Below are 24,131 nucleotides of genomic sequence, written 5' to 3' on the forward strand. Positions count from 1 at the left end.
TAGAGCTGATCCAGTGTTCCACGTCCAGGACGAAAACAACACTGCTCTTCCTGAATCCGAGATTTGACATTCCTCCTTTCCAGAACCCCTGAAAAGACCTTACCAGGGAGGCTTAAGAGTGTGATTCCTCTGTAGTTGGAACACTGCCTCCGGTCCCCCTTTTTAAATAGGGGGACCACCACCCCAATCTGCCAATCCATGGGAACTTCCCCCGATGTCCACGTCTCTCAAAAACTCTTCCCACGCCCAAGTTTTTGCCTCGGCGACCAGCTGAGCCACCTGCCGCTTCGATTGCTGGTACACATCAGCTGCTTCCGGAGTCCCACAGGCTAATAAAGCCCGGTAGGACTCCTTCTTCAGCTTGACGGCTTCCCTCTCCGCTGGTGTCCACCAGCGTGTTCAAGGGTTGCCGCCACAACATGCAGCAACAACCTTGCTGCCACAGCTCCGACTAGCCGCCTCAACAATAGAGGCGCGGAACATTGTCCAGTCAGACTCAATGTTCCCCGCCTCCCTCGGAACGTGTTCAAAGTTCTCCCGGAGGTGGGAGTTAAAGCTCCGTCTCACAGGGGACTCTGCCAGACGTTTCCAGTAAACCCTCACAATACGTTCAGGCCTGCCAGGCTTCCTCCCCCACCATCGGAGTCAACTCACCACCAGGTAGTGGTCGGTGGAGAGCTCCTCCCCTCTCTTCACCCGAGTGTCCAAGACATGCGGCCGCAGATCAGATGAAACGAGAACAAAGTCGATCATTGAACTGCGGCCTAGGGTGTCCTGGTGCCAAGAGCACATGTGGACACTCTTATGCTCTGTTTCAACACTCTTATGCTCTGTTTCAACTTCATCACTAAATTAGGTTTTTCCTTCAGTTGTCTTTTCTTCTCTGTTCCAGCAGATATTGGTCTGCAGGAGGTTCTAGAGGAACATAAGATCAGTCTGAGGAGGAGATGTGAACGTGTGACTGAAGGAAGTGATGAACCAGGAAGTAGAACCCTCCTCAACAGGATCTACACTGATCTCTACATCACAGAGGGACAGAGTGAAGAGGTTAATACCCAACATGAGGTGAAGCAGCTGGAGAGAGCTTCCAGGATCCAGAACCTCCATGACTCTCCAATCAGGTGCCACGACATCTTCAAAGCCTTACCTGACCAACATGAACCCATCAGAGTGGTTCTGACCAATGGCGTTGCTGGTGTTGGAAAAACCTTCTCAGTGCAGAAGTTCACTCTGGACTGGGCCGAGGGCTTGGAGAACCAAGATGTCCGTGTGGTGGTTCTGCTGTCGTTCAGGGAGCTGAACCTGATCAGAGGTGAGCAGCACAGTCTTCTCACTCTGCTCCATGTTTTCCATCCAACCCTCCAGAAGCTCCCAGTAGAGCAGCTGGCTGCCCAGAAACTTCTCTTCATCTTTGATGGCCTAGATGAAAGCAGACTTTCTCTGGACTTCAACCACAGTCGGCTGGTTTCTGACGTCACACAGAAGTCATCAGTCAACGTTCTGCTGACAAACCTCATCAAGGGGAACCTGCTTCCCTCAGCTCTGGTCTGGATCACCTCCAGACCTGCAGCGGCCAATCAGATCCCTCCTTCATGTGTTGCCAGGGTAACAGAGGTACGAGGCTTCACCGACGCCCAGAAGGAGGAGTACTTCAGGAGGAGGTTCAGTGATGAAGAGCTGTCCAGCAGAATCATAACCCACATCAAGACCTCCAGGAGCCTCCACATCATGTGTGGAATCCCAGTCTTCTGCTGGATCACTGCTACTGTTCTGGAGAACATGTTGACCACAGAACCGAGAGGAGAGTTGCCCAAGACCATGACTGACATGTACTCTCACTTCCTGCTGGTCCAGATCAGAAAGAAGAAAAACAAGTACCATGAAGGACATGGGAGGAGTCCAAAGGGGCTGGTGGAGGCCAACAGGGAAGTTCTGCTGAAGCTGGGTAGGCTGGCGTTAGAACATCTAGAGAAAGGAAACATCATGTTCTACCAAGAAGACCTGCAGCAGTGTGGTCTGGATGTAACAGAGGCCTCAGTGTACTCAGGAGTTTGTACAGAGATCTTCAAGAGAGAGAGTGTGATGTTCCAGAAAGCAGTCTACTGCTTTGTTCATCTGAGCATTCAGGAGTTTCTGGCTGCAGTCTACATGTTCCACTGCTTCACCAGCAGGACCACAGAGGTGATGGAGAAGTTCCTGGGGGGACACTATTACTCCCTGCATGACTTCTTAGAGAGAATCATGGAGAAATCCCTCTTCAGTAAAAATGGCCACCTGGACCTGTTTGCTCGCTTCCTTCATGGCCTCTCTGTGGAGTCCAACCAGAGACTGTTGGGAGGCCTGCTGGGTCAGACAGAGAACAGTCCAGAAGCCATCCAGAAAGTCATTGACAACCTGAAGGAGATGAACACTGATTATGTCTCTCCTGACAGAAGCATCAACATCTTCCACTGTCTGGTGGAGATGAAGGACCTCTCAGTTTTTCAGGAGATCCAACAGTTCCTGAAATCAGAGAACAGATCAGAGAAGCTCTCAGAGATCCAGTGCTCAGCTCTGGCCTTCATGCTGCAGATGTCAGAGGAGGTTCTGGATGAGTTGGACCTGAAGAAGTACAACACAACAGAGAAGGGACGACTGAGACTGATTCCAGCTGTGAGGAACTGCAGAAAGGCTCGGTGAGTCCAGATGTCTTGATTGAGCTTTTCTCAATTTCCAGGCAAGTGCATAAAATCACCAAGACACACAGAGAAGATGCAATGATCTGCAATGATGAATCTTCATATTTATGCCGTGAATCAGGGACCAATTTACCTTTAAACACTCCCATAGCTGTCGGATAGATGCAATGCTGTCCAATTAGTTTTTCCATCCTTTTCCTCTACTTTACCTCTGTGGTTTTTCACATCCAACAGCTTTGTACAAGAAGGCAATCCCAGTAAAATGCTGAAAAGTGATTGTGCATTAATATCAAATAGATAAAGTAATAAAATGATTGGTGAGTGAACATAAGCAAATGTAAATAATGATGAGGATGGCAATAAGGTGCATTAAACATTTTGATGCTATGTGACAGTTAATTTAGCTGAGTTTCATCATCATGACAGATTTCTTAATCCACGCTCATAATCTGACACGGAAGTTAAGGTACGCTGCTGCTACGTCAACGCCCATTTCACATTAGCAGCTTCGCAAAAACTCACTGAGATTGACTGCGGCCTCTCCTGTGCTTGGTAAGCAATGAATTGGCAGCTTCCACACGGCATATGAAATTATGAATGTATCTGATCTAACGCCGTCTCAAGAACGTACGCATCTCCTGTCTTATTACATTTTCAACCCGCACTAGAATACCATATTTAAAGGTTACAATATGTAGACTAAATGTTAAACTGGACGCATTCACAACTACAAAATCTGTTGGTGACTGTAATGCACACTGACAGCTATATTTCTCAAAGGTACATGTAACACAACAGTGGCCTTAGGCAGGTTATCCATGGAACTATTCACTCACCATTGGTAGCAGCCTGGACCTTATCTGTAGCTGAGCCGGCCTTCTCCTTTCCCTCCATCTGCAGGTGTGAGTCGGTTTAACGGTCAGAGTGGCTCAGACGACTTTCCTGTTAGTGAAACTTAAAAAATATTTTAGTTCAAGTGTCAAATATAAAATGCATAATAATGAATAAAAAGTGAATGGAGTATAAATCTGCAAACTTTGTCCACCAAAGTGGGTCAAGAGCCAAGACATTTATCAATTGCAATATAATTGTGTATATATGTTGATTATTACTATACTCAATCTTCATCATAGAATAACAATAAAATAAGCCAAATGTTTTTGAACTTGATCATTATTTCATATTAACAAACTGCAACTGAATAGAAAATGGTTGTAACAAAATATTCTCCCCAAGCAATATATCAAACTAATATACACTTTGTAGTGAAATGAAATAGGGGTCCCACACTGCAGACAGCAGCCAGGTAGAATGTACTTCAGGTATTATACCACTAAAGAAGTAAAGTGCAAAACTAAGTCACCCACTGGTAAACTCCTGCAGTGGAGAGATCATGCTCTGAATAAAAGCTACTTTATTGATGGAGTTGTAGTAACACACTGTGTTATATTGTAAGTAACATAACGCAATTATCTGTTACATTAAGTTATGACTCTCTTTTACTAAATGAAAACAGGAGCCTTTTTTTCTTTTTGATACATTACAAGTAATTTTACCCAGTTTGGTCACTTCCAGTAAAAGTAAGAGGTGTCACCTGCATGTATAGTTAGAGATGATTTGTAAGTGAGATGAAGCCAAAACAACCATAGTGTATTATCACTAGACTCAAATATTTTCTAGAGATAATCTGGTGATTATCTAGACATAGGAGATGGCCAAATATTTTACAAAATATTTCTCTCCGTCGTCCGTCACAAACAAACTCGATCCATATTTCTGACGGACAACAGAGAAAGGTTCTCTATTAAGCAATTCTGTTGTTTTACTGTAGATGATCTCTCTTCATCTTTGTGTGTAAATGAATGTTCTAACAAAACCAGAGACACCGCAGCTCTGCAGTAAAACCAAGACCTGAAGAGAATGAAGAGATTCTCTGTGTCACTGTTTATCAGTGTTTATTAGCCTGATTTAACTAGAACTGACATTATTATTTCTTTGATCAAAGACTTGTGGGCTGTAGTCTATCAGTGACTGCATGTGAAGTTGTGGCCTCAGCTGTGAACTCCAACCCCTCCCATCTGACTCAACTGGAAATCGATGACATTCATAATGTAGGGAGAACCTTTGGAGACCCTGAGATGAAGCGTCTCTGTGAGATCCTGGAGACTCCAATCTGTAAAGTAAAGAAGCTGAGGTTGGTTTTATCTTCACTGCTAATTCACTGCTAATTAATAATTTAGTTTTGACATATTTTCTTTAAAGAAAACCTGCTGTCCAAATGTTTTGCCTTGCAATTTTTTTATTTTCTTATTTGATATCACAAGTGACAGGTGGAAATAATCAAAGGAATAGGCCATAGGCCAGAATCTGTAGGATGACTTTTCGTATGAACTGTCTGGGGGCAACTTTCATTCACTTGGTTGCTACACATAGAAGTAATCTAAAAAAAAAAACAATGTTCCCACGTTTTCACTTGCACATTAATAAGTTATAGATGATAAATCTAAACTGTTGCGCTCCGGTCCAATAGGTCACGTGATTCAATCAATCAATCAATCAATCAATCAATCAATCAATCAATCAATCAATCAATCAATCAATCAATCAATCAATCAATCAATCAATTTTATTTATTGTCAACTACAATTTGCATTGCAATAAAAAATTCAGTTCCAGTACAACCGTTCATCACATACACTTAATAAACAATTTGGGGGAACGATTGACTGAGGCCTTGCGTTTGTTAAGGAACGCAGCTATTTCAGTGCAGCCGTTAGGTGCATTCCTCCAAAACTGCCCCCAACCCCGCCTTACACGGAATTCACAGGCGCTGCCCTTTGTATCTGTTGAAGAAAGATTTTACATTGGGGAAGAAGAGAAAGATAAAAAAGACAGGTGCTTCACTATTTATGTTCTTAGATATAGTGTGAAACATCCGACAACATTCAGGTCTTGCTGCTCAGCCAATCAGATCGCTGTATTATCAGCTGTGCGAGTTCAACCAGTTCATCATGGCTGTGCCCGTTAGGTGCTGTATGCATCTGTTTCCAGACGAAGAAAGCCCAATAATACCATTTTTGATATCACTGAGATCCTAAGAGCAAAGAAAAAAAATAGCCCAGTCCATCCATCTGGGCTATTTTACGCGACCTCCAGCTGTCAATGGGCGAGAGGCGGGGTACACCCTGGACAGGTCGCCAGTCCATCGCAGGGCAGAAATATCCCAGTCTTTGGCCCAATTTACTGTGGTATCACGAATACAAGACCTGCTGCGCTAGGATAGCACAGGTGATAGGTGTTTGCACCTCGCAAGAATTTGTATCCCCTGCGTCGGAAGCACATTCAGATGGATGAATGAATTCACTCAATTCCGCCTCATTTCCAAACTATTGGGAGTGGAAATCAAGATGTTTTACTTTTCTTAATGAAATATAGCAATGGTGTTGTTACATTATCGTTCAGTTAGTGGGATAAAACTGAAAATGTAACAATTGTAAGTGCTATGGTAAGGGTTTTCTATGTCGATTAAAACTCAATTGATCACTCAATATAACACGGTCAGAGAAAGTAAATGGATCTGTGGTAATTTCCAGACGTGTCTTGAAAACACGTCTTTGTTATTAGATTGTCGCATGTCTGTCTGCTAAAACCATAAATCACCTTCCTGAGTCCATCACAGCTGTCTTCTTGTTCGTCTTTTTTTTCTTGCTTTGGTAGCTATGAATGGATCATATAAAGCGTATTTCACATGTGATCAAATGAACACTGAATAAAGGTACAGCCAAAATTTTCAAATCTAATAATATTTTAATTCAACCAAGAACCATGTACAGATATTAAACAGTAAGAAAATTAGACATGTCACTTTTAAAAATAGAACAATCTAATAGGAGTTTAAAAAAATCTATTTCATTTTATTAGAATGTGATATTTGAAAAATATTTAGACTTTACAACGCTGGAGGTTAAACGTTTTATTGATTTCAAGCACTCTCCCGACACAGGGGATACAAATTCTGGTGGGGATAAGTGTTATGGGAATTCGAAACAATAATAACTGAGTTCCCATCTTTACTAATTAAAGAGACGACGGTGATGAAGTTCCAGCACTTATATTGAGAAACAGAGCAGAGATCACATAGATGGATAGTAATCGCACCCCATGGTCCTGCCGCAGTCTGCGTCTGCCGTGTCTCTGCCTGTCTCGCTTTTCTGCTCTCCCTAATACTGCACAGTGGCCTTGGCTTGAGACAAAACAAACACAGTCTATCCTAGACAATAATTATTCTACGCAGCATTCAGCCTTGCAATCAGCAAACAGTGGATCTTATACACACCCATCACGTCTCTGACTGCAGAGTAATATTTCCCATAACATAGGTCATTTGCACGGCGACACCTGTCGCCTGTGGTATCCTAGTGAATCATGTCTTGGTGATACCACAGTAAATTGAGCAAAAGACTGGGCTACTTTGGCCCTGCGATGGACTGGCGACCTGTCAAGGTTGTACCCCGCCTCGGCACCGGCACCCGTCGCGAACACAGCAGGGATAAGCGTGTTAGAAAATGGATGGATGGATGGATGGATGGACTGGGCTATTTCTTTTTCCTTGCCATCAAGATCTCTGCCAACTGGCACCAAACATGGTATTATTGAGCTTTCTTCATCTGAAAACAGATGCATACAACACCTTACGGGCACACCCATGATGAACAAGTTGAACTCGCACAGCTGACAATACAGCAATCTGATTGGCTGGGCGGTAAAACTCAAATCACATAACCTCTTACACCGGAGTGCAACAGTTTAGTTTTTTTTATTAGCTATAACTTATTAAGGTGCAAGTGAAAATGTGGGAACATTGGTGTTTTGAGATCACTGCCATGTGTAGTAACTTATCTAAGTGAAAGAAAGTTGCCCCCTGACAGTTCATACGAAAGTTCTGAAGGAGACGTCCTACAGATTCTGGCCCACAGACTAGTAGGGTGGTGACTGAAAGTGAACAGAACTGATTGGCTGGTGGCTAGTGGCTGGAAGGTGAACAGATCAAAACACTGGCAGGTGAACTGAGGAAAATGAAGCAAAGTGCAAAACAAAACTAAAACAAAACCCAAAGTATGAAAGAACGACCCCTTCAAAACCCTCGATTGTGTTGGGTAAAGGGAGGTACAGGATGGAGGGCAAGAGTCCAAAAAATGTTCAAACAAAAAACAACCCAAATAGAGCGAACTCAGTCTATGGGGGCATCCCAGGGATAGACCCCAGTGTGGCAGATAGTCTGGCGGACATCCGGGGGTAGACCCCAACGTGTCTGGTGGGCGTCCCAGAGGACGACCCTGGTGTTTCAGGATGTCCGGCGGGCATCCCATAGGATGACACCGGTGTGTCAGGATGTCTAGTGGGCGTCACTGACGACTGAGACGCTGCAGAACTCTTGTCGGCAGGCGACGGAACAGGGCCCTTGGCGGCCGGCAATGGAACAGGGCCCCTGATGGACGGCGTCAGCGGAGCAGGGTCCTTGACGGGCGTCGACATCAATGCAGGCCCATGTCGGGCATCAACAACAGAGCTGACCACCCCTTAAGTTACCACAGTTGCTAATCTGAAGCTTGCCGTCTAAAAGCGTCTGGCTACTGTCCTCTGACGGCACCTGGCTACTGGCCTTTGACACTTCTGGCTAAATTTCGAGAGCAACAACCCCTCCAGCACTTCTGACAAAGACAGCCTGTGCAACCACTTAGAAAGTTGACTGTCTAGAAAAAGGTGTGGGGGTAGGAGCTTCTCACAACACCCGGGGATCTCAAAGTCTCCATGGGGCCCTGGGTGCCTGGCTCCTCGACGAGGCCCCTGATGCTTGTCATCTCGAAGAAACCCCTGATGCTTGGCATCTTGACGAGACCTTCGATGCTTGGTGTCTCGACGAGACCCCTGATGGTTGGCTTCTTGACGAGACCCATAGTTGCAGACAGGAAATGGATCCCCCTGGATCCCCTCCTTGCAGTCTGTAAGCGGTCTCATCTGAACGCCCTCCTCACAGGACTTGGGAACACAGATTGTAGGCAGATCCACCTGTGTTTTACAACGTTTTTAAACTTCTTTTTGCATAGTTGGACTTTATTTAAATAATGGTACATGTGAGAAGTGTATTTTCCAACGCAGAGGTAGTCATTGAATGTCGAGTGAGTTTGGGTGAGAGAGCACAGCTCGAAAAGCCAAGGCATCCGGTTTGGTGGCCATAAGTCAACATCTCCCATGTTAAGTTGGCTTGTCTTTGTACTATAAACAGTAATTTGTGCCGTAGTTCACACCATGATAATCCACAGTGAGTAAGTGTGCTTTAGTCCAAGGTAGAAGATAGTGTAGTTTACACTCTAACCTTCTGGACTGTGTTTTGGATAGTAACTAGCTGATGCTAACAATCTCGCTAATGGACTATAGGCTGCCATCTAATTAAGCAAATATTATTTAACTGTTACTTGTCTTCGCCACGACCCCATGAAGGATTAAGCGGGATAGAAAATGGATAGATGGATTTTACTTGTCTTTATTCAAAGGTCCTAAAGTACATCTATTTTATACGCCTTTTTATTTTCCTGAATAAAGGGGAGGGGGTATTTTTAACACTTTATACCTTGTGTCAAGTGGTGATTTGCTCTGTGCCCGACTATTCCAGTGCTCAGTGTTTAGTGCTTAAACCTAATACTGTGCATAGATCCCAAATAATACTTTTAAGTAAACATTGAAGAGATTGATAGAACCTGGAGCCCACTTATTTAATTTGTGAGTATTAAAGGGCTACATCATATTTAGTTACATTTATTTATTGAAGGGGGAACGGTGCCCTGGTAAATACACCAAGACGCATGTGTCCTGGGAAGGCTGCAACTTTGGTGCTTTACATCCCACAGACTTCTGGCCTGGGTCCCTGAGCAAGACCTCTCTGGTGCCACCCAGTGGCAGCCCACAACTCCCTGAGGGGGTTAAATGCAGAGGACACATATCATTGGTTTGTACAAAGATGTAATCAAAAGTCAATATGATTTTTATTTAGCTCAAACCTCTGAGCTGCCCTCGGGTCTTCAGGAATACTGATCCACAGCTGAGGTGGAGAAAGTCTCCTCATCGTAGGTTTTAGTTCTCAGAATGACCCACCAGACACACATAGACCCTCTGAAAACAAATTACCAAGTATGATGGAGAACATCTGAGCCCAGCAGCAGAACATCAACCCAATGTTCAGTGATCTGTGACACAATTGAGCAAAACTTTAAATAGACGCCATGTTTCCTTAGAGAAAACCCTCCATGCAGGCTGCTGGTTTAAGTTGAAAATAAATCCAGAACAATCTAAGCTAAAACTCTGTTAAATGATCCATGTTTAGTACGTTATGGGTCTAAGAACCACTGTTCTACAGGAACCCTGACCCAGACTAGAAGACAGCAGCATTTTAAACAGACGCCAGAGCAATCAGACTTAAATATCCAGCAGCAGCAGCAAGTGATCATGGATGGATTTATGTTCAAGTTGAGTTTATTGTTGGCTGGTAATCTCCATCTCCTAATGAACCCCGCCCCAACCCAACCCCAGAACATCTTCATCACCAGCCACCACTGCTGAGAAATACACCTTGTTCTGGACCTTAACGCAACATAACATGTTCTGGTTCTGCTGGGTTTAACTCTTTAGATCAGTTCTTCTGGATTAAATATCAGACATCAGTTCATCATGTTTCTGGGACTTTTACATTCAAGGAAATTAATTTTCTACATTTTATAATTTATTTGCTCATATTTCAATTTTAACCTGCATCATGTTGACTTCACCCCACATCTTTTAATTATTCTTTATTCAGACTGAGGAGCTGCAGGTTGTCAGAGATCAGCTGTACGCATTTGGTCTTTGCTTTGAAGTCCAACCCCTCCCATCTGACAGAACTGGACTTGAGCGGAAACCAAGACCTGAAAGATGCTGGAGTGAAGGAGCTCTGTGGTTTTCTCCAGAATCCCCTCTTCAAACTACAGATATTGAGGTCAGACTCCATGTTTTAGTTCAGATATTTGTGATGTGAAAATTGCTTTTCTAGAATACTAAGAGAAACATTTCATGGTGGAGGCAACTTAAACCATTCAACTTCTCAACCAAAATATTGTGATAACATAGAAGTGGAGGGCATTACAAAACAAATGTTTAACATGTTAGAAAAAAACATAATTCTAAAAGCTCAGTTGATGGTGAGGGATTTTGTGGGAATTGTTAGTGTTTCTTATGTTTTATTCTATTCAACTTATTTTTTTCTATTTAGTAACCCAACAGGTTCATGATTTGTTAGAATTTATAAATATGTTCAAGTTTAAAAATGTGTGAGAAAACCAATTTTTTTTTTGTTTATTCTATTGTTTTTTTCCATACAGGTGCATCAAAAAAATTAAAATTTAATGATGTGCCTATTTTAAAATTCAGCATATTGTAAAATAAATTAGCCGTTTATATTATGGAAAGAATCTCTTGATATAAAATAAACTTGGATTTATGAGAAAATGTCCTCTCATCAATTAATCTTTAGTTGATAACTTGCATGCCGAATGAAAACAGGACGATTCATGCCCTGATTTTTAACTTAAAACAGCAACAATATAAACCCTATATAGAAAATATTAAAGTTGCCAAAATATTTAAGAATTAAATAAACAAGAGAAAATAAACACCCAATTTTTATGTGCATCATATTTATATTTATATATGGGGCGTGATGGCCTAATGGTTAGAGTTGGGTGTTTGACTTTTGGGAAGGCTGCAAGTTTGCTGGTTTAAATCCCACAGACTGTTGCCCCTGGTCCCTGAACAAGACCCTTAGACCAACAATGCTACCCTGGTGCTGCCAAATGGCAGCTCAATGCTCTCCAAGAGACAGGTAAAATTCAGAGTACATATTATAGCAAGTTAACAGCCTTCACCCCTGTCTGTAAATGCATAGGCAGCCTGTGACGTCATCCGCAGCCAGTGATTAGATTGCAGACAAAGCACCCCCAGGCACTCATCCTCATTTCAGGAGATTTTAATTATGTGACTCTGTCCTCCACCCTGCCCACATTTAAACTGTATGTTACATGCAAAACAAGACATAATAAAACTCTGGATTTATTATACGCTGCAAAGAGGAATACTGTCATAAATAGTTGTTTGATTGTGTTATTTGGACTCCACTCCATCAAGCCACCACTCATCCTCCAGTCAGCTCAGCCACTTACCAGCCCCTGCTTTTCACCTTATCTGTTCCAGCTGTTGCAGTAAATTAGTGCCAACTCTGCTTACCTGTCCCCCTGCCTATTTAGACCTACCTCATTCCCCTGCTCACTGCCAGATTATCTCATCTTATATTATGTGTGTAACACTAGTTTAGGTATTAAAGACTAGAAGGCATATGATATTTTAGAAGTCTAAATTCATCTGCAGGAGCTGTTGTCAGTGATTAATGAAAACCAATACAAAAGAATAAAGGAATGACTCTTATTTCATTGGTTTGTAAAAAGATGTAATAAAAAATCAAGATGATTGAGCTGCCATCAGGTCTTCAGAAAGTCTGATCTACAGCTGAAGGCCGAAGGTGGATAAAGTCTCCTCATCGTATGTTTTACTTCTCAGAATGACCCAACAGACACACAGAGACCCACTAAGAACAACTGACCCAGTATGATGGGGAACATCTGAGCCCAGCAGCAGAACATCAGACCAAAGTTCAGTGATCAGGGACTGAATGAGCAGAACTTTAAACAGATGCCATGTTTCCTTAGATAAAACCTTCCATGCAGGCTGCTGGTTTAGGTTGAAGATAAATCCAGAACAATCTGAGCTGAAACTCTGTTAAATGATCCATATTTAGAACATTATGGGTCTGAGAACCACTGTTCTACCAGAACCCTGACAAGATTAGAACACAGCAGCATTTTCAACGGATGGCAGATGGATTAAACTTAAATGTCCACAAGTGGCAGGTTATCATTGAAGGATTTGTGTTTAAGTAGAGATTACTGTTGTGTGGTAATCTCCATGTCATGATAACATGTTCTGGTTCTGCTGGGTTTAACTCTTTAAATCAGTTCTAGTGGATCAAATATGAGACATCAGTTCATCATGTTTCTGGGACTTTTAAATTCAGGGAAATAAATTTTCTACATTTTATTAATTATTTGTTCATATTTTAGTTTTAACCTGCATCCAATCAAGCTCACATTTTGTATTCTTTATTCAGATTGAGGAGTTGCAGTTTGTCAGAGATCAGCTGTTCTTCTGTGGTATTGGCCCTGAAGTCCAACCCCTCCCATCTGACAGAACTGGACATGAGCGAGAATGAAGACCTGAAAGATGCTGGAGTGAAGGAGCTCTGTGGTTTTCTCCAGACTCCCCTCTGCAAACTACAGATATTGAGGTCAGACTCCATGTTTTAGTTCAGATATTTGTGATGTGAAAGTTGTGTTGACACTAAACTGCAGACATCTGGCTGATATTCTACTGATCCACACTGAGGATCTTCATGGTAAAGTCTGCTTTCTTCTTCACTGCTTTGCTCCACTTAAAGTTTCTTTCTGTTTCCAACTTCCTGCCGGGATTTATTGCCTAGAACCAGCAACTCCTAAAACCCATGTTGCTCAACTGAGAGCCTCCACGATTGTCAAAGACCTCTGGATAAATAAAATAATATAGATAAAAAATATAGACCTCTGAATCAGGTGTTGGGACGTTTTCACAGAAACTTTGTGAAAATCTGCTAACCTTAGATTTAATCCTTATAAAGTTGCTTTGACTGATGTTTGAGAATATTCAAGGCTTGAGCAGACAAATCAAAGGGCCCAGTGTGGAGTAGAATTATGACAATGACAGATCAAAGCTGTCTACTACTAAAGTTAAAGTTGGTTGCTATATTAGTTGCAAATGATTGTTTGTCATGTCTGTCTCTGTGTTGCTCTGTGACAGACTGGGACCTGTCCAGGGTGTACCCCACCTCTCGCCCATTGAACGCTGGAGATAGGCGCCAGCACCCCTGGTCACCCAATGAGGGATTAAGCGGGTTAGAAAATGGATGGATGGATTAATATTTCTAACTTTGCTGGCCAGTTAAACTCTTAATTACAAAATATGAGAAGATAATTAGTCTTGTAAATAATTCAACCAACTGGAAGAGCATACATTGGATATTCAGCTGATTTAGCTTCACATATTTCTGCCCCCACCTGCCTCCTTATCTGGATCAGCTGCACATTAAAGGGATCCCCCATTACCTGAGCTGATAAGTGATGTTTTAGACTGAGAGCAGTTTGACCTGATAAAGCTGAGAGGTGAATGTTGTTATAAACTATTGTGGCACTGCTGAGATCACATTTGGTGTGTCATGGTTTTAACAGCTGTGACCCACATGCCAAACACACTCAGAAGACTGGTGAAGATTAAAAGTTTTATTGAAATAGGTTTGAGAACTTGTTTTCTGGAACCAGGAACACTGGGTGGATCCTCAACTGCTCACAGACAGGACAGTTAAGTTAATGAAGATGCTGAAGAATTTGGAGAATTGTTTGGTTAAGTTTGCATACCTAAGGGGAAATTGAAACCACCAGGGAGGAATGAGTGAGGTCTGGGAGTCCAGTTGGTTTATGTGACGTGGAGCTGATCAGAAGAGCACGACTGAGGGTGAGCTAGGTTTGATCACAGGAGAGTCCAGGGGAGTTGGAGCCCATACGCTGCCTGCTAGGAGCATCAGTCCAGAGACAACTTGAATTATTTTAAATGACTGGAGCCAGGAACAAAACTGGAGCAGAATCCAGAACTCAGGAGCAACCTGGGAAGTAGACGCACACACAAGGTCACGAAGGAGTCTGAACTAGAGTCTGAAAAGACCTCAATAGTGGCTCAGGAGAAGAAGTGCTAGCAGCAGACTGCTGATATACTCCTCTCCTGATGAACAGTGTTGCCAGATTTTGTGAGACAAACAAGCAACCAGCTATAAAAACACGGCCAAAGCAGGTGGCAAGGGGAGGATTCAGACGTAGTATGCATAGACACGTCACTCCATGATGTAAACACTATGTGTAAATAAATGTGTTCTCATGCCCAAATACTTTTTTCATACATGGGTTAATTATTGTTTAAATTTTTATTGTTCTTTTTTCACTGTCTGTCTAACAAATCTGATCCTAAATTGAATCATCCAATCCTGACCTTTCTGTACTCCAGCATCAATAATTTCTTCAGATTGCTGTTTATATACACATGCACACAGTTCTAAAAAAAGGCCTGGAAAAGGGTTTATAACTTTCTAGGTGAATCACATCTTACACTTTGTTTGCAACTGAGGCAGGAGCTTAATATCCTTTAAAGAGAACCGTTTGGCACAGCTTGTTGGATGTGCTGACCCTGTAACTCCAGGGTACTTCATGTGGCAATGTGATTCAGCCTTAGTTTGTCAAATACAGAGACAACAAATTGATAAACATTAAAGTATGTTTTATGGGCTACATTTCTGCAATATTATCAGTGTGTAATGTCTCATTTTCAGAATATTAGCCCAAAAATAGTGATCTACAACACATACTCTACTTCCAGCAGTTATTGTTGGTTATTGCAACCATAAGCTGCATAAAATACAGGCAAATTTGCTCCCTCTGCCTTTACTGCAGTCAGCTCCTATGAGAGCCAAGAGTAGAAAAGACCCAGCCAATATGACGGTGATACAGGATGTGCTCCAGCACATAATGAGGCATCCGGTATATTTCTTCTTTAGGTAGCAGAAGACAGCACCACCTGTGAATAGGTGGTACGCTGAGCCATGATTAAAGGTTCCAGGGCCCGGTCCATAGTACTACATCCCTATTTAACCTGCTGGTTCATTATAGAGCTACATGGAGCAGCTGTTACACATGATGGACTTCTGCTGAAAGCCATGAAGCAGGTGCTGAACCACCAGATCAATGGCATCCCAAATGAAGCTTTGGACTTCATTGACCCATGACCCGGCCCCATGAATCAAGCCCCAACAAAGTTCTTCTGAAGGACTGTGTTGCTGTGTCTGACAAATGCTCCAGAGCTTCAGCTTCAAGCAGACCATCACTACTGAAAGCCATCGCTAAGCTGACCACCTCACTATAGCTGCTGGTGTTGCTAGGATGTGGTCCTGACAGGCCCATGTGGGCTGAGGGAGAGGTACCAAGAGACAACACATCCAGAGGTTTACATCCTGAAGGTGAGGAAACCAGGGATAGAAGAACAAAGATGGAGACGGCAGTACAAGTAACCCCTCCAGAACCGTTGGACTTCTCCTGTCCTGCAGAACGGGCGAGGTGGGCCAGAAGATTGGAGAGGTCTCAGACATCAAAAGCTCTAGATGAGAAATGTGAGGAAGATAAAGTTAGTTCACTCCTGTTTGCTGTGGGAGAAGCTGCAGATGACATTTTAGCTGTTTGACCTTTGACTAGAGCAGAGAAAAGATAACTGGAGCTGGAAAATCTGTGTTTGAGCAGCACTATGTGGGGAAATACTCCATCATCTTTAAAAGAGCCCAGTTCAGTTCCAGATGTCATGACTGCATTTATTACAGCTGGACACAAACTGGCAGGAAACTGTGGTTCTGGAGAACTGGAAGAAGAACTCATATGGGCCAGAACTGTAGCTGGGATAAAAGGACATAAAGCTGTCTGAACCGGTACAAATGGTCTCTGAGTTAACGCTCACAAAGGCCAAAGGAAAAGTCCAGCAGAGGGAAACTGTGAAGTACCAAAAACAGTTCTGCTCAGCAACACAGCAGAGGGGAGCAGCTCCAACATGGACGCCAGAAGGACCAAGATGAGAAAAATAAAGAGCCAGACCCGGCAGCAGTCAGAACGGGACCAAAGCCAGAGGAGCTGGGAGGAAAAGAGTGTGGTGGATGTGGCTGAAGGAAGAAAGCTTCATGGAAAGACTGCCCAGCTAGATATGTTCAGTGCTGGAGCTGTTAGATGGAGCTTCTTGCCGGATTTTGTTGGTTCGGCCCAGCAGCCAAACTACAGGAGGTCCCAGAACCCCACGATGATCCAGACAGGCAGGATGATGGAGTTCTAGGAGAAAGAGGGTTGAGGAGGTCAGAACCATGGAGAGAAAAGGTCCAGATGAACCACCATGACAGATATGGGAGTGGTGTAGGGGTTTCTGGGCAGTTGAAGTAAAAATGTTCCTAACTGGAGTCCGGTGGGTCCTGTCTGCTCGTTGTACAGCCATGTTCTCCTGATATTGTTCAGCTCTACTTTCTAGGAACCCTTTTTCAGTGAGCCAGGATCTAAACAATGGGAGGACTTGTTGAAATGACTGCAGACTCTCTGTAAATATTCTCACCATGAATCCAGCATCATCTAATATAGCCGACAATAAAGGAGTCATAGACACAAGCAGGAAAGTCCAGGAAAAAATTACCAGGATTTTTCCTGAAGAGTCTGAATGTGGTCCAGATGTTCTGCAGAGTAAAAACTGGAAAAGGTCCATTTATTATGGGCTCCACCTTCTGGACTGAAGCAACATTGAGCTCTGAACTGTTGGCCTCCAGTTAAATCTCAGCTTGGATGGTTGGATGAAGAAATCTGAGCTTCTTCCATTCAATTAACAGCTCTGAAGTCACAGTTTGGTTATTGAAGTCCAGTTTGGTTCCAGCTCAGAACCACTGAAGACCCAACAGAAATATTCTAACAACACGTCATGATAACATATTCTGGTTCTGCTGGGTTTTAACACTTTAAATCAGTTCTACTGGATCAAATATCAGACATCAGTTCATCATGTTTCTGGGACTTTTACATTCAGAGAAATTAATTTTTGACATTTTATGATTTATCTGTTCATATTTCAGTTTTAACCTGCATCCTGTTGGTTTCAGCTCACATCTTTTATTCTTTATTCAGATTGATGAGCTGCAGTTTGTCAGAGATCAGCTGTTCTTCTCTGGTTTTGGCTCTGAAGTCCAACCCCTCCCATCTGACAGAACTGGACCTGAGCTACAACAACCTGGAAGATGCTGGAGTGAAGGAGCTCTGTGGTTTTCTCCAGACTCCCCTCTGCAAACTACAGAGATTGAGGTCAGACTCCATGTTTTAGTTCTGATATCTGTGATGTGAAAGTTGTGTTGACCCTAAACTGCAGACATCTGGCTGATATTCTACTGATCCAAACTGAGGATCTTCATGGTAAAGTCTGCTTTCTTCTTCACTGCTTTGGTCTAGTTAGATGTTCTTTCATTTTCCAACTTCCTGCCAGGATTTATTTAATAATCAACAGAAAATATGAAACTATGAGCTCAATTTCAGTTTAGAATTACAGCTTTTATCCAGAACTGAGAGAGAGGAAGATAGAAATGAAAAACAGATTTTCTGAAGGTTTTCTAATGTTTCTAAACTTTCTTCAGATTAGTTTTTCTAAATTGATGACGATTTTTTAAAAAGCTGACTTTATATTTATGTGAATTGGATAAATTAAGTTGAAAATCAAAGTTCAGATCTTTTATCCTAAAAAATATTTCCTGACTTTGTTCATGGACTTGGAGCCAGTTTTTAATGTTGTCTCTCTGTGTAGCTGAGTCTGAGCCCTGATCTCAGGTCAGAACCGGACAGCATTTGGACCCCCAGTGTGTATAAATCTCCCTCATGTGAAGCGGGTCAGAGGGAATTTAACCCAGTTTAGAAAAGTGAATTTCAGCTCCTGGAATCTGTCTGACAGGAACAAATATATAATCCCTGATTGATGCTTCAGCACGTTTAGAAGCTTTTTACTAACTAAAATACGGAAGCACAACTGTGCTTTTACCTCTGATTTCTAAATTTAATAAACATCTCTGTGAGATATTATTTTCTTTTTCTCTGTGGCTGCCACATCACTATAATGAAAAAATGATCAGCTGACACATTTTATACACATTGATATTCATGAGGTGCTTTGCATCGACCATTTCTGGTTGAATCTGGGCGTGTAGAGGGCAGAACCTGAGCCAGAACCTTGTACAGGTACAGCTGGGACCCACTCTATTTACTAGATTGCTGATTTGCCCGAAAAACTGAAGTCACTGTCTGGCATCTTACTACTTCCTAATCTCTCCAAACCCCATAGCTTTGGTTGCAACAACAAGCAGTTTTCTGGATGTTTGAAAACGTTTCACAGGTAATTTTACATTCGGTGGATGTACTAACACGTTTTTCCTTGTTACTGGAGGTAAATGGGGAGTACCAATATGACAACTGGTGGCTTCACAGCGGTGTGTACTACCAACGGCCCATCAGCAATCTAGTGAATAAATAGAGATCAGTGCTGTGACTCCAATACTGTAAAAATTGCTAAACAAATTTTAACTATTGAAAGTTCTAATATTGTTGATTGTTGAAGAGCTAAAGTCAGCAGGTCTCTATTGAGCAGCAGCTTGTTTTCATTAATATTAATGAGAGTTCTTTAACTGGTTCTTTTGGACTGTTAGAACCTGCATCCTGGTGGCTTCAGCTCACATCTTGTTTTTTTCTTTTCTCAGACTAAAGAGCTGCAGGTTGTCGAAGATCAGCTGTGATTCTCTGTGTTCAGCTCTGAAGTCCAACCTGTCCCAGCTGACAGAACTGGACCTGAAGTACAACAGCCTGAAGGAGTCAGATGTTCAGCAACTGGAGGATCTTGTAAAGAGTCCAGACTACAAACTGAAATCTGTGTAAGTAGATGGTTGGAGTGAGTCCAGCTGCTGTCAGCAGAACCGTTCTGAACCCAGTTGGTACCAAAGCAAAGATCCAGTGTTTCCAGTAAAGCTGCAGCTTTCATCAGATCTGATCTCAGACTCTTTGTTCTCTCATTTCAACAGGAAACAGCTGATCAGTTTCATCTTAGTCACAGCTCTGAGATCAGTCTGACTGCAGCCTGCAAATCACTGATTTCACAGCCCATCATTACGTTTAGTCACCATGTGGTCTTTCTACAGAGCAGAAGCTCTGCTGAAGTCCACTCAGCACATCTGGACATGTGTCCTTCTCTCAGTAGTTTTATCCAGATGTGTTCAGGGACAGCCTCCATGTTTCTTAGTCAGCTGATGTTTCACAAACAGATGAGATGTCCATGTTCAGCTTGCAGAGGCTGGAAACACTCACTGATCTCCTCTGTTGCTCCTTCTTCTCACTGCAGGAGGTGGAGGTGATGACGTTAGTAGAGGAGAGAAGCTGAGCTGTCCTGATGATCCAGAGGTTGAAGCTGCAGCAGTTTGAGTTTAAAGAGACTGACTGGATCCTGATGATGAACTCTGACTTTAGAGATGTTGATCCTGTTTATCTGATCATGTCTGTCATTTAGTGTCTGATATTGTTTGTCTCTGTGGACCAATGAGGATGAAATGAAAACTAAGCTGCATTTAGTGGCTCCATGTAGTTTTGATCTGAAACTGATGAAACTGGAAAGTTGATATTTTTTCTCTCTGGTTCATTTTCAGCCTGTAACCAAGAAATCTGAAATAAAGCTCAACTCTAAAGTTTTCAGGCTGCATGTTTGCTTCGTTGTGATGCAGTTTCTGGAGTTTTTTAATGATATTTTAGCTGTTTTCTGCAAATGTTTAGGCAGCTATGGTCATTTTATCTGTTGCTGCAAACACCTCAGTGAGTAAATGATGGTTTCTTCAATCAGAGGATGAAGCTTTTCTTCATGATTTTAAATCAAATCTTTTTTTTTCCTTCTTTCTGAAGGTAAAATCTAAAACTGAGTTAAGATAAAGTTTGATCTGCTCTAGCTTCTCCTTTGGTGAGCATGGAAACACTTTCTGCAGCAGCTCAGAGAATTTCAGATCTTGTTTGGAGGATTTTCTCTGTTCTTCCTGCAGAACGGTTCTGGTTCTGTTGGATCTGTGGCTCATCATGCAGCTCTGCTCTGCTGAGGTCAGAACATAGATTTTAATCCTGTTTAGGGACTGTGGGGGTAAAACCTTCACCTGCAGCTCCCCATTAAGTCCACTGTGGATTTTGAAGAAGGAAAAGAGATTTTCTCTTTTCATCATAAATTCAAACATGAATCATTTCCTTTTTTTCTCCTTTCCTGTCCGGACATTTCAGACGGACCAGAACCAGAAGCTGCTCTACAGAACCTGGATCATTAGATCGTCTCCCTGTTACAAATATAACTTTATAACATGAGAAAGACGACATCTGGCATCCAAGCAGACAGGCAGAAAGAGAGAAAATTATTTTTTGATGTGTTGCTGGTGAAATTTCTCAGTCATCCAGGTCATGGTCATTCCAAAAAAGTTAAAAAATAAAACAACTGAACTTTTTCAGAAGTTATGAAGATGTTTTGCTTTCCTATGCAGAAAGCTTTCTCAATTCAAAAACTCTGGAGTAGTGTGGAGTTCCAAGCTTTACACTACTGCCCAACAAAGACTTTGTAATGGCTTAGTTAACATGCAAATTGAACCCAAACTGGTCCACGCCTCTGCAATGGGGAGTCGTTAGGATAGTTATTTGCCTGGCTTACAAGAGCTATGTTGATTACCCGTATGGAGGTGAGGAGTCAACCCTATAGCTGTATTGTAAGTTTTCTTCCTCTGTTTAAGGTTGTTTTTCTCTCTTAACATAGATGGCTTCCTTCACGCCCCTTTCAAACCAACTGTCTTCTTTGTCCAAAATGTGAACATTTTGGTCCTTAAAAGAGTTTCCTTTGTCTTTAAGGTGTAGATGGACAGCAGAATGTTTGATGTGTTGAATTTTTAAGTTAAAGCTGGGGTTAAAATGAGAAATTATTAGAATGATTCATGCATCAAACACGGATTACTAAATTTAGTCAACACTGAGTTTAAACCAGAAGTTTAACAAGCTATTTGGATCCTTTGGTACAGTTTATGGCTTTAAAACATTCATTAGAATCAAACATCAGCAGGTCCTGCCTCACTTGATCCCCATTAAAATCCCTGAGTGGAAATGAAAAGCTGGATTGCCAGTGTGATTCAGTCAGAGCAGCTTTAGAGAACATTCATCTGATGTGGGAACCTTAGAGGAACATTTCTCTTTCTGTTCATTTGTTCTGAAACATTTATTCTCTTTGCTTGTTTTCTCTTTTTTCAGCCTTCATTGTGTTTCTATCAGGATAGGAGACCAGCAGGTGGTGCTGCTGAGCAGCTACAGGTTTCTATGGAGCCACATTAGCAGAATCTTAAATGGATCCAAACTGTTAGGCCAGATCCAGGCAGATACCATTTAATGTACAACAGATTACTGGATCAATGTCTGCTTCTGTGCCTTTTTGTCTCTCTTGTTGTGTCTCTGCTCTGTCTTCTGTAACCACCTGTCGGTCAAGGCAGATGACCATTCATACTGAGCCTGGTTCTGCTGGAGGTTTTCCTTCCCAGGTGGTTTTTGGGTGGTTTTTCTTCCCACTGTCGCTTCATGCTTGCTCAGTATGAGGAATTGCTGCAAAGCCATGGACAATGCAGACGACTCTCCCTGTGGCTCTTCGCTTCTCCAGGAGTGAATGCTGCTTGTCGGGACTTTGATGCAATCAACTGGTTCCCTTATATAGGAATGTTTTGACCAATCTGTATAATATGATTGATTTTGACTTTGTAAAGTGCCTCGAGATGACATGTTTCATGAATTGGCACTATATAAATAAAATTGAATTGCAACAGGACTTTAGTTTCCTTGAGTTAGTCCACATATCTGAATATTAATAATATTCACCATATAATTTGCACTACATCTGAAAATTTCAGTTTTCATTTTGTTGAAACACCTTTCATTTAAAGAAAATCCTTTGAGAAAATATATGAATAATTAGAATTCTATAAAAATAAAATACACTTATTTACAAGTACATTTAAAAGAATAATATTGGGAAAAACTTTTATCCATCGCTCATTTCAGAAAGTGAAACTCAGATATGATAGACAAAGTAAAATATCTTAAACCTTTGTTTCTTGTAATTTTTTTAATTCTGGTTAACAGAGAATGAAAACCCAAAATCCAGTTTCTTCAACGACATCTTCAATGCCAGACAGGGGGGTATTGTTTCAACTGTCGTCCTGGTAACTGAATCTATAAAAGATGTTCAAGTGTAATCTTAGAAATTATCCCAGATTCTATTAGTCAAACGTGAACAAGCCCTCACTGCTGAACCACCTTCTTTCTTTACATCAGTAATTGATCATATGATCAACTTTCACTATATTAGTCACTACAAGAAATACACAACTAATATGGAACAGAGGAAAGTACCAGTTTAATCTCCTTGGATGTTTTCTTGTGGAGTCTGATACTTACGAAGCTGCCAGAATGTGGATCTCCTCCAGGTTTTGATTATGCAGCTGTAGGTCAGATCAGGATCATCGCCTGAAACCATCATGGAGGTTAAGCTGCTTCTCAGTCTGCTGAACTGTGGTTCTGCTCTGCAGAGCAGAACTGGATGGAGGGATGGTGGACCAGGTGAAACTGGGTTCAGGATAGATCCTGCCTGAGCTGCAGGTGATCCTGTTTTCTTCTCAAGAGATGATGACTTCAGAGACTGGAGCTGGTAAAGGTTAAGAAAATTAAAGTACAGCACATAAACAACAAAGTAACACCAAGGTCACTCTTCTTTTAATGATCTGTAGCTCGTATCCGTACACAGTGCGCTCCATATCCAACACAGTGATTCCTTCATCGGTGAGGGTGTAGAACTGAAATGTCCCCTATCTTGACTCTGAACATCTTTAAGCAGCAGGGAGGCATTTTCTCTGGAGATATGATCATTAAAAAGGAACGTCCTGCCACTGAAGTTCTGGTTCTGGAGACCTAGCTGATCCGGGTTGTTACAAAAATGTGTACCTGAGGCATTGCTGATGCTCATCTTAACCTCCAAATCTACTGCAAACAAAGATCTAAGTTCTACAGAAATGGATCCATAATTCAAAAAAATTTACATATTTGTAATGACAGTACAAAGATGTTAAAGTCAGACGTGTACTATTGATTGTATTTTAATTTTGGCAGTGAAGCGTGAATGTTCTCCAAGTCATATGGCCTTTCAAACATCTTTGTTCTCTCATTTTCTGTTCAGCTCAGGCTCATTTTTCAGAGTTCTACTTTTTGATTTTCCCTTGACTTAAGTCACTTCAGCGATCTCTCCTCCGCTGTGTGTGTGGTTGTGTGCGCTCCGCCGCAGCGCCGGCAAAGCCGTGCTGCGGCGGAGCGCGCGCACACACACGCACACGCGTGTATACATATATACTGTAGGACCCGACTGAGTTTGCACTGGAAATAGGTAGGCTGGATTCCGCCAAAAGTCCTGTTTCTGTCAAGAAACTCTTCTAAAAAAATCCATATCGCTATCAGATGATGATAGCTCCACAGAACTCCCATCACTGTCACTAAGTACTTCATCACTCTCTGCTTCGTACAGAACACCAGTGGTCACCATGTTGGAAAATAGTGCGCCGTGACAAACAGAGCGTTGAAACTTGCT

At 42.1% G+C, this 24,131-nt stretch overlaps 1 protein-coding gene across 1 annotated transcript; it reads left to right on the forward strand.

Annotated features, from left to right (window-relative positions):
• Positions 1–900: 900 nt before the first annotated feature.
• On the forward strand, positions 901–15,480 carry LOC118556802 (protein NLRC3-like; the record flags this gene model as incomplete). The annotated part of the gene is made up of 5 exons (XM_036125137.1): positions 901–2,675; positions 4,684–4,872; positions 10,531–10,707; positions 12,928–13,048; positions 15,451–15,480. Coding segments are annotated over 5 exons (2,292 nt in total), but the record flags the coding sequence as incomplete, so codon positions are not given.
• Positions 15,481–24,131: the final 8,651 nt, after the last annotated feature.

The sequence above is a fragment of the Fundulus heteroclitus genome, chromosome 21, assembly GCF_011125445.2.
Source record: "Fundulus heteroclitus isolate FHET01 chromosome 21, MU-UCD_Fhet_4.1, whole genome shotgun sequence".
NCBI lineage: Eukaryota > Metazoa > Chordata > Actinopteri > Cyprinodontiformes > Fundulidae > Fundulus > Fundulus heteroclitus.